Here is a 16,640-nt window from a genome sequence, read left to right as displayed (position 1 = left end):
TTTAAATAAATGACCCCTGGTTTTACAGAAACTCGCATTCATTAACTACGATTAGGGGGGAAAAAAAAAGACAGTGAGTCGGCTCCTCCATACACGAAGCGTGTTGCAGCCGCACGTTAAACTTTGGTAAACCTCCCCGTGAGATTATTATTTTTTTTAAATATGCATTGTTCTTAAATGAGTCCAATGCGTATTTAAAAAAATAAAATAAACCGCTGGGATAGGCTTCAACCCCCATACACGTAGGCATGTTGCGGCCACGCATTAACCTACGTAAATCCTTGCGTGACCGACGGTTTATTTCTTTTTTAAATACGCATTGGAGTCATTTGTGAACAATACATATTCATTAAAAAAGAAAAAAACGTCTGTCGGGCAGAGGTTTACTGAAGTTTAGCGTGTGGCCGCAGCACGCTTACAAACGACTCCATGTGTTTTTTTTTTTTTTGTTTTTTTTTTAAACGCATTGTTCTCAAATGAGCCAAATTGGCATTATAAATAATTCTTGGGATTTTGAGATTGAGAAGAATAATTCCTACCTGAAATGAAGTGATCGCCACGCAGTCATGTGTATTTGGTTGGGCATCACTCTTTTCTTGTCTTTTCAGCTGGTATTCTATAAGATGATCTCTTTGAAAATGTGTCTCGTCTGTTGTAACAACCAACAGCACAACAAGTCTCAGGCTTTGTGTTTATTCTGCTCCAGCTCAATGTCCCCCACAGTGTCGAGCAACTCTTTTTGACGAGCAATATGGCGCCGTGAAAATGGTGACGTCATGTGCACGAGCTCTATACAATATGATGAAGAAACATTGATGTACAGTATGACAATTTATTGCTAAACATTAGTTTTGATTCATTCATCAGGTTGGATTTTTTTTTCTTCACTCACATGATGTAATAAACGCTTAACACAATTTAGTATGATAGACAAAAACTATATTTCATGAAACAGCTGTGTCAAACCAAGTTTCATCAACATCTGGTCCAGCTCTTGCATTTGGCAAACCCAATGTCTCACATTTGGATCAGATCAGGATTAATTTATTTAGCTTTTGTCATGTTTTTATGTTTTTTGTTTTTTGTTTTATTTGGGATTCTGTTTCTGGATTTGGCAACTTTTTCAAAGGGGTTTGGAGGAGGGCAGGTTTACTTGAAACTGTTTGAAGGACCTGTCAGGAATCCAATTCTATTTATAACATGGATTGTTCTTGTACAACCCACTTTTAACTGCATTGTTGTTTGTGTCTCTTTGTTTTATTTCTTCAAATGAGCAGACTGAAGATTGTGTTCATCACTCAATGTTCCTTGCATATGGCTCACAATGACCTGGCAGGGTTACACTGTTTATTTCTTACATAAGATGTGTCAAGGCACCACGGTGGTTGACTGGTTAACACAGTTGCCTCACAGTTCACTGGTTCAAATTTGGCCTCGCCTGTTTGCCGTGGAGTTTGCATATTCTCCCCGTGCCTACATGGTATTTCTTTAGGGACTCCAGTCTCCTCCCACTCCAAAAATATGTATGGTAGGTTAATGGAAGGAGACTGAAAATTGCCAACAGGTGTGAGTATCAATGGTTGTTTCTATGTGCCAAGCAATCTGGCGTTCTGTTCAGGGTGTATCCCGCCTCTTGCCTAGAGTCAGCTGAGATAGGCTCCAGCACTCTCGTGACCTTAGTCTGGAGGACAAGTGGTATGAAACATGAATAAATGAATGAATTGTTTTTTTTTTCACTTGTTATCCACCCATCCATCAATTTTCTGAACTGCTTATCCTCACAAGGGTAGTAGGAGTCCTGGAGCCTATCCCAGCTGTTAACGGGCAGGAGGCGGGGTACACCCTGAACTGGTTGCCAGCCAATCGCAAGCCACGTGGAGACAAACAGTCGTACTCACAATCATACCTTGGGACAATTAATGCATGTTTTTGGAATGTGGGAGGAAACCGGAGTACCCGGAGAAAATCCACACATGCACGGGGAGACCATGCAAACTCCACATAGCCGGGCCTGGGATTTGAATCTCAGTACCCAGAACTATGCCGCTCAATAGTTATCAACTGTTCCAAATCTTCAAGTCCTAGCGTTTTACTTCATTACTCCTCAAACAAAAGCAGCGCAGCTTTGAAATGTAGACCTAGTTAAAGGAGTCTTTTAGTGAATTTTGGCTTTTTTGCTGTCTGGTGGTTTCTAATCACCAGTGGAGGGGCAAGTCTGGGGTCTCTTATAACACTGTTTGGCGTTATGTGTGTGGCCTATTAATCGTGCTGGTATAGGTACTTTGGTAGACAGCAGTCTCTACGCATACTCTTTGCAGAGGCAGGAAACTGAGTTCTGCATACACACACGCACAAGCATGCAAGCACACACCCACATATTTGCACAGGATCCACCATTTAGTTTACTTGATGTTACCTGAAATTAGGTAAGCTATATTTATTTAATAATTTTGCTCATGGGGAAAATTTTATGTGCTGTTCCTGGTGGAGCATGAAACACAGTTTAAAGTGTAATGACCTCAAAAACCCAAAAGAATGCTGCACACAAAGTGAGAGATTTACACAGTATATAAAAAACAAAAGAACCTCAACCTTTTTCTTTATTTTTTCATCATACATCAGTGTTTTAATCGCTTTTTTTTTTTTGTTAGAAAGTTGTTGCTTAGCAGATCCTTGTCTGACGTTCTCAATGTTTGACTAATGAGGTATGCCAGAAAAGTTCTAGGAACAATCTCACAAATTACATTTAAAAATCAAGCTATAAACGACGTTTTCCCGTTCAAGGTTGGAACAAAAAAAAGGTTATCCCTTCAGTCTATGGGTGGATCTCATTGCTCCTAACTGCAAGATTCCTAACTCCACGCTGCTCAATACACTGAAAGCGACCAGGAAGTTGTTCCGATGCCGCCATATTAAGGAGTGTCTCACTTGTCTTAAACACACATCAAGGTGGGAGGATCAACCATAGAGGAGGTTCCACAGTCTTCAATGCCGCGACCACCGATTTACCCTATGAGGAAGTCTTGTCATGATGTATAAAAATAAACGTGTAACAGCTGAATTATACACTATATAGTATAAATTATTATTATAAAGTTAAAAAGGAGGTTGACTTAGATTTTGCTATTCCATGATCAGTTTATTTTAATCCTATTTTTCTGAAATTTAAGAACGTAAAAAATGTACATTCAACGTTATACATGAACAACATAACACTATCAGCAAGGGATGCTGCGGGTGGGGGAAGGGGGCCCATTTGCTGTTTAAGATTACTCCCCATCCTCTCTGCATCGGGAAGTTTTTGAACTTCAACACACACAAACATAAAGCAGTTCAGATAGTGTATTGTTTTTCAACTGAGGTGTTTTATAACACCGAAAAGAAAGTATTTGTGATGCTAAAATACACAGAAGAGTAGTGACCTAGGAAGTTGCAAATGAACCCCATCAGCTATCTCATTTTACTAGCTCACTCTGCCAATGGATTTTTTTTCCAGTATTCTCCGTAGCTGGCATCGTCGCTGCCATCTTCATTTTGTCATCGTCTTCTAAACAGATACCTCTGATGGTCCCCTTGAATTTTGGAAAGTGGAGAAAGATCACACAGAGCCAGGCCAGGTGAATATGGAGATTTCTCCAGCATGACGATGTTCTTCTCGGCATGGAATTGTCAGATGCTCAGGGCATTGTGAGCTGGCCCATTGTCATGGTGAAGCGGTGAGTTGTCCTGCTACGACTCTTTGCTCTTTCCATGCACTAAATGAAGCAAACACTGCAGGATCTCTTTGTAGGTGTTCTGGTTGACTGTCTGGGCCACAATGAAGGGGAAAATTCGTAGTGTATACTTTGGTCAAGGCTAACAGTGACTTGCATTAACAACAAGGATTGTATTGCATCTAATCTTTTTTTTTTTTTTTTAATTTACTTTCTGTTGTGAATTATACTGCTGTATTGATGCTAAACTGAACTTGTTGGGCCTTTAAGTATTTCTAAACACTTTATTCACCGAGCAACAAGTTCTGATACAAAAAGAAGCACTCGGGGAGCATAAGTGCAATTTAATTATATTCTTCGTGTCCAGTTGCTAAGCAACATGCATCATTCTTTCTTCAGCCTCACCTCCAAAAAGAAACATCGTTACATCATTGACATGAAGAGGAAAGGATTTATAGCAAGGATTGCAAAACCACTGGGGTTAAAAAATAATTCCGATTCAAGCATGAAAACGCTGACTAAGAGCAAATGTTTTTACAGCCCTCTTGCTTGGAAAAAAAGTGTTCCAATAAAACAAAGACCTGGGATCATTTGGAGAGTGTTAATCATTTCTTGCTGTGTGGTCCAAGCAAGAGGGCACGACTGTTGCAGTTGAGTAGTTATACTGATTGTGCAAGGCAACTGGGCGAGTCTAACATCCTGAGAGACGGTCATGGATGGGAGCCCATTATTCTAATACCATTAATGTTAACACCTGTTCTCCTATCAGCAGAAAGAAGGGGGAAAAAGAAGGCAATCACAAAAATTGCCGGAGCAAACAGTGTCTCTAGGTCTGATATCAAATCCATTTAAGGGTTTTACCCTCATCGAGTTTGTTTTCTTCTGTAAAAATAGAATTTGATGCATGATGCCTACTTCCAGGAGATGGCAGAGAGTACTCAAGATGCGATTTGCAAACACATCTCTTAAATCCTACTTAAGATACACATGCACTGTGTAAATCAAGCCCCATTCTGAGCCAGCTGACTCCCTTTGAATCTGGTTTCAGTGGAGCTAACGAGCGAGTGTTTGGCATCCACCAAATTTCTCTACCGCTTATGCCGTTCAATGTCACGACAAGGACTGCACCCTTTCACAGCTGACTGAGCGCAAAGCGACTGATCCCCAGTCAGTCACAGTGTGATTTCCAGTAGCGGGGGCACCAAAGAAAAGTCTGTTATGTGTGAACCGCTACAATCCTAGCTGCCTCTGTTGTGTGTGAGCAGTTGAATTGTTAATTTTGCAGGTTACCAAGTCGAGCAGAGTCTGTTGCAATTTAAAAACAGCACAACTTGAGGGATTTCAAACATTTTGGTAATCATTGATGTTTTCATATTTAATGATTTCAACAAGCAATCAACACTTTTGAGTGTGTATAGAGTTGCAGCAATGCACAGTTATTAATTTAGTCCATCCATCCATTTTCTGAGCTGCTTATCCTCACGAGGGTCGCGGAGTGCTAAAGCCGATCTCAGCCATCTTCAGGCAGTCACCCTGAACTGGTCGGCAATCAATTGTTGGGCACATGGAGACAGACAACAGTCGTACTCACACTCACACCTAGGGGCAATTGAGAGTCTCCAATTAATGTGTTTTGGGGATGTGGGTTGAAACCGGAGTGCCCGGAGAAAACCCATGCAGACATGGGGAGAACATGCAAATTCCACAAAGACTCGGTAGGGATTTGAATCCTTTTCCTCAGAATTGTGAAGCCAATGCCCTAATCAGTTGCTCCACCGTGCCGGCAGATAATAATATGTACTAAGTAAAGATTTTGAAATACTGATTTAAGTCCCTGATTGGCAAATTCATTGTAGACTGTTGTACTGTATTGTATATTTTTGAAAACTGTATTACACACATGCAGGCTTGCAAAAAAAGTGATGAGGCATTCAAGCACAGCTGTGGCCCTAAGATGGTACTGGAATTATTTGGCAACTTGCTCAACGTCACCTTGACAGAAGTCAGGATGCAGACAAACCAAAGCCCGATTCCTGACAAATGATTACCTGCTGCCCTACATCTTGGTTTTCCCACTCAAAATGTAAATTTTTTAGTATTATTTTTTTTTTACATTTCAAAGATCATTTATTGTTTCCTGTAGAAAGCAATTGTTTCTTCTCTTGTTCTAGATGTGTTTGTACTAAATTATTGGATGATATTTGATCAATGGCAGAACGGATATTGTGCTCAATATTGGAGATTTATGTAGATAATAGAAATCAAGGGCCGTTAAACTGACAGTGTATTGAATTTGTTCCACTGAATAGATGTGCGGGTGTTAAGACTTACCGTTAAGACTTGGATATCATCAAACAATACATTGAAATGTTATCAACTCAACAATTCACAAATCCTCAAATGTTAGCGAGACCAGCCACAGAGACTTGAAGCCTCTCAAGATGCCCAATGTACAGGTATCTCAATTCTGCCTAATTATAGCAAAATATGCTTGTTTTGATATATGATATTCCTTTGAAATTGTACTGGACCTTTTAATGTAACTCTCATTTCAATTACCTGTTGTCAAAATAGCTTTATTATTGGCTTTCATCACAGCTATCTTAATCCAATCTAAATCCATTCCCCACTCACCCCCCCATGCTCAGATTGTTTCTGGAGTCATCCACTTACTGTAAATGTTTGACTCAGTCAAATCTTAATCCCATCCTTCAGTTGGTTTATTCTTTTATATTACCTACAAAGTCAAGGCGGCGCTTTCTAGGACACCGTTGAAGCAATACATATTTGCAACACATCAGTCTTTGTCTGTCACTCAAAACAAAAACAATTCACACTGACTTTTTGAAGTGCAAGTTTTGTTTTGGTATTATAACTGTATTTCAATATGAATCTCCATGATCTTGGTATTCCAAACAGGACACGTTTGTACAAATAGATTCGCACGTACATCAATGCAGTTATGACACCAAAAATCATTCAAAAATAGCCCCAGAAGTTTAAAGCCTACTCTATATATTGTTGCTTTAATCATCCCTTGTAGTCAGAGCTGGATAATATGATATATTGTAGTGCAGTCTAATGATGTTTAGCTCCATTTCTACACTTTTGTAATATTCAAGTTGGTAAAACCACCATCCATCCATCCATCTTCTTAGCCGCTTATCCTCACAAGGGTTGTGGGAGTGCTGGGGCCTATCCCAATTGTCAATAAGCAGAAGGCGGGGTACACCCTGAACTGTTTGCCAGCCAATCGGAGGGCACATTGAGACAAACAGCCGCACTCACAATCACACCAAGGGGTAATTTAGAGTGTTCAATTAATGTTGCATGTTTTCGGGATGTGCGAGGAAACAGGAGTGCCCGGAGAAAACCCATGTAGGCACGGGTAGAAGATGCAAACTCCACGCAGGGAGGGCAGGGATTGAACCTGGGTCCTCAGAACTGTGAAGCCAATGCTTTCCAGCTGTTCTGCTGCGCCACCATGCCGGCTATATACCTATATATATATATTTTAATTCCCCTATCACTCCTAAAATGGCTGGTTGTACAAAAATAGCCAACTTTATTTTGAATTTATAATGCTGAAAAAGCCAAGTTTGTGGCCAAAATGTAAGTGCTCAGTATTGACTAAACCGGCTGTTTTGTCTAGATGAGTGGAAGTGCAGGACCGCTCGTTCGCAGACATATTTTCAGTAATGTGAAAATAACTAAACATTGACTTTTTTTCCCCACATTTCATGACTGGGTAGGCACTCCAGACACATATGTATCAGTGCATTCAAAAGTCATTTTGCCATCAGTCTCCTTTAAATATTTAGCCATTATGTGACCAAAAATGTGCTGCAATTAATGTCAAAAGATTAGAAATCATTTGTGTCATCCAACCAAGAGGGAGTTAGCATAAAATTATGTGAATATTGAAGCATCCACAGATTCACTGCATTCATCAACATCACCAAATGGAAACAAACAAAAGAGAGAGATGAAATGAAGGGAAGGAAAATTCAATGTGCGTGTCAAATACTGTAGAGTTGTCGCAGCTGGTTAACTCACCTCCCTCCGGCTGTGTAACATTGGTAAACCATCTCTGCTTTCCCTAGCCACCAAGGTGACCATTTTTCTCTTTCTCCCTGTATTTATTTATTTTTTATCAGACATAAACACTACATTATGTATCACCATCGCTACAACAACCTGAGGCAGACACTAAAGTGATTACCTTGCTTTTATGGTCTGAAATTCACACCATCCTAGCAATATTCAAGGTACATTTTCTCGCACAACGCGGACATTTTAGTAAATGCTCTTCTTGGCAATTCGGCTTTTCTTTTAGCTGAGAAAAGTACAAAAAATGGTATCGCGTAGAACAGGCTTTGTGTATTTCTTACCCTGGAGATCCGACAGAGTGCTTGGTAAATGATTGAAAGTCAATATACATATGTAGTATCCTATCAATGTTTTACACTTTTGTAATTTACAGGATGCAGATGGACTTTTTATGTGGTTTATGTCATGTTTAGATAACACAAATGGATGTCACGCATATACACAATTGCTGTCTTCCATTACCCTAACTGTAGTCCCTGCATGGTGGCGCGGTGGCTGACTGGTGACTTAATACAACTTTCTCACAGTTCTGAAGACTGGAGTTGAAATTCCAGCCGTCCCCACGTGGACTTTTCATGTTCTACCTATGCCTGCGTGGCTTTTCTCCAGGTATTCAAGTTTCCTGATCCTAAATTGCCCACAATTGTAAATGTTTTTTCTCATGAAATATATTTTGAAACGTGCTATTGACAGGGCATTCTTCCCAGATGTTGGGAACAATCCAAGTACTGTAATCCATACATACAAAGAAAGTAGAACAAACGACCTCAGAAATTGAGTGGGGCGTAAGATTGTGAAACAGCACAGGGAAAATGTATTTAACACTCCCACTGGTATTTATTTAATATTTCATACAAAAGCCTTTGTTTGGAATGCCAGTTTCAAGATTCCTCCTGGATGGAGTGTCTTATGACAGCCTAACTGTTTTGCTCTCATCCGACCAGACTATTTTATTGCACAATACACGGTGACGGTGCAGTAGCATAAAAGTGCAAAAAAATGTCATTTCACTCTTTTGACAATATTTCCGTTATTTTCCTTAGTAAAAAAAAGTGTATTTGATTGCTGTTCCCTTTTTTAATTTACACATTAAGTATACAGTTTCACTGGCATGCTAAACAGGCCGATGCACTGAGAGTTAATAATTCATACCGAAGTGCGCGGTCCTAAATCGGTCACAGAGGATAAGGACTTCAAAATATTGTAGCGTCTATGCAGGGTTGCCCGATGCGTCAATCACTGAGGCAGTTTTGTACGATTGCATGACCGCGTGCCCCCCCCCCCCAAAAAAAAAGCATCCATCTCACTCGCGTCAATTGACTGACAGTTAGTTTGACCAATCGTGCCTTCTTCTGTCATGTGTAACTACTGTCTGTCTCTTGCTTTCTCAATGGCAGTCGAGGTGATGCCCTCCATTGGTAGACTGCGAGAGGCTGGCTTCTTAAAAATTTGCTCTTGGGGCAAAAAAGTGTGGGCACCTCTGCCATAATGGAACAAATGGCACCAAGGAACCCACAGCTTGTGACCGTGGGTGAGGGAAGGAATGTAGATTGACCGGTAAATTGAGAGTTTCTCGTTGTGACCCACCAACCCACAATCTCTGAGTTGCCCCGCTATGTCAGTCAGCCACAAGGATGCCTAATTTATCTCACCACAAGCTAAATGAATTACAAGATAGTCTGAAAAATCTCAATAAATGAGGCACAGAATACCTGGCTTCTCACTTGGACTTCAATATTAATGAACAGTTAACACACAAATGTGGGCTTCTGATCATCAGAGACTCCCAGTGTAGGCACGTTCTAGAGTACCAACCCAAAAGGTTTAAAAACCTGCTGGTCCTGCATGCCAAGAGAGAACTTCCATGGATCATTTGCCCCTTTGAAATGCAACTCAAGACTTCTGGGACAATGGATGTCATACCAGTGACACCCACTGGCAGTGGAGGGCTTCTCCCAGGACCAACCGCACGAGGGACAAGCTCGACCAATTTGAATGTTTTGTGACAGTTTATGAACTTTCCACAAATTCTCCAAGTGTTTACCACCACGCCAAAGTCACTTGTAATTGTATTTCTTCAAATTTGAATGCCTGAACCGGATGAGAAGATTCACCCCACACAACACAAATGCTACATTGCAAATATTAGTGTTCTCAACAACCACATAAATTGAAACACTCATTACATGGATTAAACAGGATGTGTGCATGAGAATACTGTACTGGAAACGGGTTTGTTGTTCTTAAATCCGATAATTCATTTCTTTATTCCACCTGATTTTAATCCTAGGATTAAAAGTCGTACTAAGAAGTGTCGTCTATCTCCCTTTTGTTCCTCTTGCAACTCATAAAAGGCCTGAGGCCAACCCTTTTTGGCACTCACTCGTCCATTCACCTTTCTGAAGAACCTGCCTCAGCCAGGAAGCCCTACCTCTCACCACAAAGCGGCGAGGACGTACCTGACCTTCCCCTGCCAGGGCTTCCTTTTTGTGTGCTTGGGCAGCTTACGGCCAAAGCTCCGTTGGGACGGAAAACGGGTGGTCCGATTGCCTGGCGACCACACGCCACCACAAGGGCTTCGGCCACCCTCCACTTAAAACTTTTTTCCCCCCTCCTTTTTCCATCAACTCTGCCTGTTCCTCAACCGGTGCCAATGTTTGTCATCTGTTCTGTAGTGATTTCTATTATTATTTGTTCTGACTAGTGATTTCCTGCCTGACAGTCGCGATATCTGGGTTTGAATATCCACTGGAACATTTCTATGTGGAGTTTGGATGTTCTCTATGTGCTTGCACGGGTTTCATGTAAATACTGCAGTTTTAATCTTTAGCCCGAGGAAGGAGATTTTCATACAACATTACGTTTTTCTACACTTTAGTAGTATTTCACCCTATATGTTTCATGTGACCACATTGGAATTTTTCAGTAAAGTACTTGGTCAGTTCAGTGTTTTAAGTGGCACAATTAAACCACGTGTGAAGCAGTTACAGCTTTTCTAATCACACCTATAATTGGCTGCATGCTTGCAAAGATCAGTGGCAAATTAGTAGACACAGAGCTGATTAAATGCTATTTCACATGTACCGAAAATGTGATAATCAGGTCAAGGGCTCCCTTAAGAAGAAGAGACAATTGATGGCTCCACTTAACAAGGGAGTGCACCTTTAATATGCGCTGTTGTCCACGAGTGCCCCATTAGGAGTATGTTCTCTTACACTCTTTACTCTCTTTATTAGCCCTTATTAGAGCACCCATAATTGTTTACAGTGTTGGTTATTATGTAGAGCTGTTTATTATTATGCTGATTGAATCAGTGGTGATATTGAGTGTGCATGTTGGCTTGTTTATGCAATTATTGCAGTCTCACAGGACAGTAACTCCATCCTTCTGCACCCCAGTCTTGTTTTGATTGTTAGGGTTATCCAGCCTTTCTCCTAACTAGGAACTGTGTTATGTCAATTTTAATTTAAAAGGCATGTTTCAAATTAATCTGATTCCATTCATGGTTCATAGTGACATTTCTGTTTACCCATTGACTGACATATCTTCGCATTCTAAGTACCATTAAACGACTGGTGATCCCTTTTTAAAAAAAAGTGTCAAAAAGTGGTACTTTCTTTCATTGAAACCTTTTTTTCCAGTTTACTAGTGTAAAAAGATGATCTCAAGGCCATAGATGAGTCACATATTGTTTCAAATCCCCCGTGGTTGTGCATTGAGACAAAATCATAAAAACTCACTCTTCAAATACTTCTGCACCTATCTGTAACTGTTTATTGTAACCTGAATGACTAATTTGCCAATTTAGGGATAAAGTGGTGTTCACAAATAGATTTTTTTTTTTTTTCAAAGTCAACTACTGTATGTAGGCACAAAATGAGTCATAGTGTTTGTGAATCATCTCAATCAAAAGTACACTTTACACCGATTTGATCAGCCTGATGGGATCGGCTGATAATTGGCATTTTTTGCTGATTGGCTGATCGGTTTTGTCGTCATTCGCTGTTCCGATCAATGACATTGAAAGACATTTACTTCGTGTCACCATCACGCACAGTATATCTGAATCCAAAAGCTACTTTATTTATAGACATAGTAGTTGTATCTATATTTGCTTGGTGTCTTTTGATGTAGTTCTTTGAATAATATATATAGTAAATGTAAAGGTCATTTGAATAGACTCATTCCTTCATCTTGTGATCAGTTATCGTTTTTTTTCTCCGAACTCGGCCCCAAACATTCTGATCGTGTATAGCCCAGTAAAAAGTGATAAATCATTTGACTTCCATATTTCAGTGCATTCTAAATTTACCTGCCAACATGCATTTCATAATGCTAGAAAATCACTTTAGATGCTGGCAGACAATCACAATAATGAAGGTTGGAAAGGGAGCCACATTTAGCAATTATTTCCCATCCAGCATCTCCAAGAAATGCTGAAATAAGGAATTTATCTTGCTATTGTTCAATGAGCCAGCAAAACAAATTCTGCATAAATTACTTCCAGCAATCATTATGGCTTGGCGACTTAGAGGCATGCAAAATGCTGGCTCAAGGAATCCTCTGTCAGACCAATCATGTCTTTGTCACTTACATTGGGTGTGAGTGGAAAAGGCAAATAACATTAGCGGGACCGTGCACGCCTTTCAGAGAAACATTTTACAGAGTGTTTCAAAAGTGCATTCATAAAATTCTAACAGCAACACAACAAGACTGCTCTCATTGTTTTATACCCCGCAGGTGTTTGGACTGAGTTGTTTTTACTCATACTTGAGTTAATCTCTTCCATTATATTTTATGTAAATTATACTTGGCTTGAATGAATGGTCTTGGAGTGATGCAGCTGTGGGAAGTTGAGCCATATCCCCACAGACACCTCCTCTGCCCTCTTGACAGGACAGCATTATCTTTTTTTCCTACATAAGTTCAGAACATTGAGAGCTTTTCTCCCATGATGTATGAAAATCTAAAATCGTACTTGAAAAAAATCAATTCATTCATTGGTTATCCACCTTGTCGGTGATCTTGTAAAATAAGAACTCTTGCAAAAACATTATTACGTTTATTGCATCCGGTCTTAAGGTAGGTTTTGTATTGTATGTGTTAATAATACCCAATTCTGATTCGGTGTCTAGATCTGATCTCCATTTATGCATACAGTATCACTGTTCTTATGGCAAGGCCTTTTAATACCTCACAGCTAGACTAGATGGACATGTCCCAGATATCTGACCACAACAAAGATCATAACATATTACTGAAATTATAAAATCTATCTATCTAGCTATCTATCTAGCTATCTTTCAACCCAATCATTGTACAGAAACAGCACACAAACTTGTGAATTACATTACACAAATAGAAAAGAGTATTTCGTATTATTATTTAGCTAAATGTAAACTATTTTTTTATATTTTGCTGATGAGTAGTAATTTGGAGATGGACTTGTAATTGGCAATGAGATTTGGATTGAGTAGTTTCATGATAGTGCTTTTAAGTTAGATGGGACCTGACCGAAGAGACCAGTTAATATCTAAGACCATCACCGCGAAACAAAACGTTTTTTCCTGTTAAGTCATGATTACGCATTGGAGAAACTTACGCTTGACTTAAAAACCCGTCTTCTAATTAGTATAACAGGCAAAGTGACTGCTACGAAGTCCGAAACTAAAGCGCCGATTGAAGCTAAAACACTTTGACCGAATACCAACAACATTGTTTGAACCCTGCCAGGGACCAGTTTTTCCTCTTTTTTTAAGTTGTCTTGACCTCACCATTCTGTACTAAAAAAATAAAATACATCTCTTACAGTCACATTCCTCCCTCAATGGTAATTTTTGTAAATAAATGATTCTCAGGTGTAAAGCATATGTTAAATAAAATGTGTGCTATTAGCCGAGAATTAATGAATTTGTTCACGCTATAACTAGTCCTTTCTTTTTCTCTTCCAGAAAAACTTGACCCTGAGGCCACATGAGCGCAGAGTGAATCAGTCTGTGCCCTTGTGCAAGAAAAACTCAGCCAGGGTCCCCAATGGCTTAAGCCTCGAGCCCTTTCGGAACAACTATCGCCATCATCAGCCATCGGACCAGGAGAACAATCCTCGCCTAGCACACCCACGAAGTAGGAAGAAGAAACACCAGAGCAAGAAATGCACAATGGTGAGTGCTGATATCACCTTGATCATATACATAAGTACAATATGGAAGCTGGTTCCAGGTTCTCCCTGCTCTTTGTAAATCACAAGCAACATAGACACCAATAACACCTTAGTTAACTAGAGGTCTCAATGCCACGAGTCACAGTAGGCCGCATTTGTGACCCACTGCCATCTCCTATTCAAATACTAACCATGGCCGACACTGCTTAGTTTTCGAGATTAGACGAGATCTGGCAGCATGCGGGGGTCGGGTCGGATCTTGCCTTAAGAGTGTTTGAAACGTCCTTTCTGGAATACCTCCCTTTGTTTGCAAAATATTTTAACTTTAAAACTTGCAATAATTTTTGTTTGAGAGTAAGCTTAACCTTGATGGCTTCATTAGCACGTTAAAGCATTTCTTTTTTTTAATTATGTGGGGTTGTTGGGATACTGTTTGTTGTTTTGGGACATGTTTTACTGTTGCAGCTACCTCAGATTGGGTGTTATGTGTACATAGATGTCGTTCTGGCAGCTGGCTAAGAGAAACCAAGTCAGATCAGACAAGAACACATTCTTCTTTCAGAGCCTAGTCTTGCAGATCTCATAGATGTGTACTAACACACTCGCTACAGTCAGTCTCTCTCTTCTCTCTCTCTCTCTCTCTCTCTCTCTCTCTCTCTCTCTCTCTCTCTCTCTCTCTCACTCACTCACTCACTCACCTCCATCACCTACTCATCCCCATAATGTTTATTATGGTTAACTCTTAACCATAACCATCACAACGATGATGGTTAAGAGTAGTTTTGGGAACAATAAACCAACGTGTTCATATCCATTTGTAAAGGTGAAAGATACGACTGCGTTGATGCTCACTAATTGATACAAAATTTACCAGGAATTGCATATTATCCAGATAAGTGTGTGTGTGTGTGTGTGTGTGTGTGTACACTTGATGGGTTTTCGACTTTGGTGCTCAATTAAAAAAAAAAAAAAAAAAAAAAAAAGGCTTGACTGTGAAACTTTATGACATACATAATTAAAAATCTCTGCTGCACCCTTCACCTCCCCTTTTTGTCCTTTCTGAATTGGAAAAAGCTTCCGTTATCTTGTCGAACCATTTTCTTTGGTTTCGCTATACATAATTGTGAAAACATTGTCTTCCCAAAAGGTAAAAGTTGAAATGTCAGGAGGTTGTCTCACATTTAACTTCTCCATTAAGAAAAGTTAAAGTCTGAAGAGACTTATCCTATTATCAACCTTTGGCTTAATGGGGTAAGAATAAAACGTCCTGAGACAACATTTGGTGTTAACCGAAAACAAGGCTGTAACCCCCCATAATGATGCAATCTCTGGCACGGTTGCAATATATTAAGATTCTTTAGGCTGTTGTTCATTACCTCTGACTTTAAGCTCAGTCACATTATGAAGAAGAATTAAACTACAGGAAACCGTTATTGTCGATGAACAATAATAAAGATTATAAAGGCAAACTAGTAATCCCTTGTTTACGGTGGGGGTGATATTTCAGATCAACCCTGTCATAGATGTAATCTGCGAAGAATCTGTTTTCGGAACCACTTATCCTCACTAGATTGCAGGTCTGCTGGAGCCTGTCCCAGCTATCTTCGTCCGAGAGACGGGGTACACCCTGAACTGGTCGACACCCATTCGCAGGACAAATATAAGCAAACAACCATTCGCACTCACATTCAGCCCTACGGGCAATTTGTAGGTCTAGATCCTCATGTGGCTAATCCGCGGCTCTCGAGCCACATGAGGCTCTTTGCTTCCTTTCAAGTGGCTCTCATGAAGGGGCGAAAGCATATAGAAGTTATGTTTAAGTTTTCCTTTGCTTGAGTTCATTACAGTAGTTGGGAGCGAGGGTTGCTTGCGTTCATTACGGTATTTGCGTGTGACTTTTGCTTGAGTTTATTGGAGTTGTTTTGGGTATTGTGACAACAAGCTCAGTGTGTGTGTGTGGTGTGTGTGTGTGTGTGCGTTGTGCATCGCCTTGTGAGTGAGACGGGACTATGCAGCGGGAGGGTGAGAAGGGGGGAAAAAAAAAAACACGACGGTGACCGGGTAAGTGTGCCTTTGCTGTTCCTGTCACCCAACTCACTTGTGCTACGAGAGAAGGAAGAGTTAACTCCATGCAGGATGACCTTTACACGGAGAATACGTCTACCCTCCGTCTCCTGATTGTGCTCACATAAGTGCAGCAGGAAAGTTTAGCATGGTATTTTCGCAAAACTGTCATGTGCATTGGATGAAAATAGCTCGAGTTTCCCAGTCGGATGGCGATCTTTGCAGAAAATAATTTGTCAATTTTGCTCTCAAAATGACAGGGAAAAATGCACAGTTAAACAAAGTTTACCGGACCACGTGTGCCACTCTCTGCGTTTTCTGTCAGATGTTTATCGTATTTCACGGCTTCAAATCTTCACTTGACCTGGAATTTCCAAAAGGGACTAAACTTCCCAGTCACGTGAGTCACTTTAAAAGAAATCACACAGAAAAGCAAAGGCAGTTTTTAAAAAATAATAATGAAGTATCCTGATATGAAGGCTTGCATTAAATCAAGTGTTTTGGAACATTCAGACATCCAAAAAACATACAATAAAGGGTAATTTAGAAAAAAAAATACTTTGATGTCACTGATATCTTGTGTCCTGTAAACA

The 16,640-nt window shown here is 40.1% G+C and overlaps 1 protein-coding gene across 12 annotated transcripts in view; it reads left to right on the top strand.

The window, feature by feature from the left end:
- The window catches only part of auts2a (activator of transcription and developmental regulator AUTS2 a), a 345,092-nt gene that overhangs the window by 76,896 nt on the left and 251,556 nt on the right, over positions 1–16,640 (top strand). For 11 of the 12 annotated variants that reach the window (XM_061802699.1, XM_061802697.1, XM_061802694.1 and 8 more), the window contains exon 3: positions 13,775–13,984. In XM_061802699.1, the coding sequence (XP_061658683.1) occupies positions 13,775–13,984 (210 nt within the window). Of the gene's footprint in view, positions 1–3,555; positions 3,717–13,774; positions 13,985–16,640 lie in introns of all 12 variants that reach the window. The other variant, XM_061802704.1, reaches the window with a different exon arrangement.

This window comes from Syngnathoides biaculeatus, chromosome 18 (assembly GCF_019802595.1).
Source record: "Syngnathoides biaculeatus isolate LvHL_M chromosome 18, ASM1980259v1, whole genome shotgun sequence".
Classification (NCBI taxonomy): domain Eukaryota; kingdom Metazoa; phylum Chordata; class Actinopteri; order Syngnathiformes; family Syngnathidae; genus Syngnathoides; species Syngnathoides biaculeatus.
Note: the sequence above shows the minus strand (reverse complement) of the source record. Positions and strands in the feature narration are given on the sequence as shown.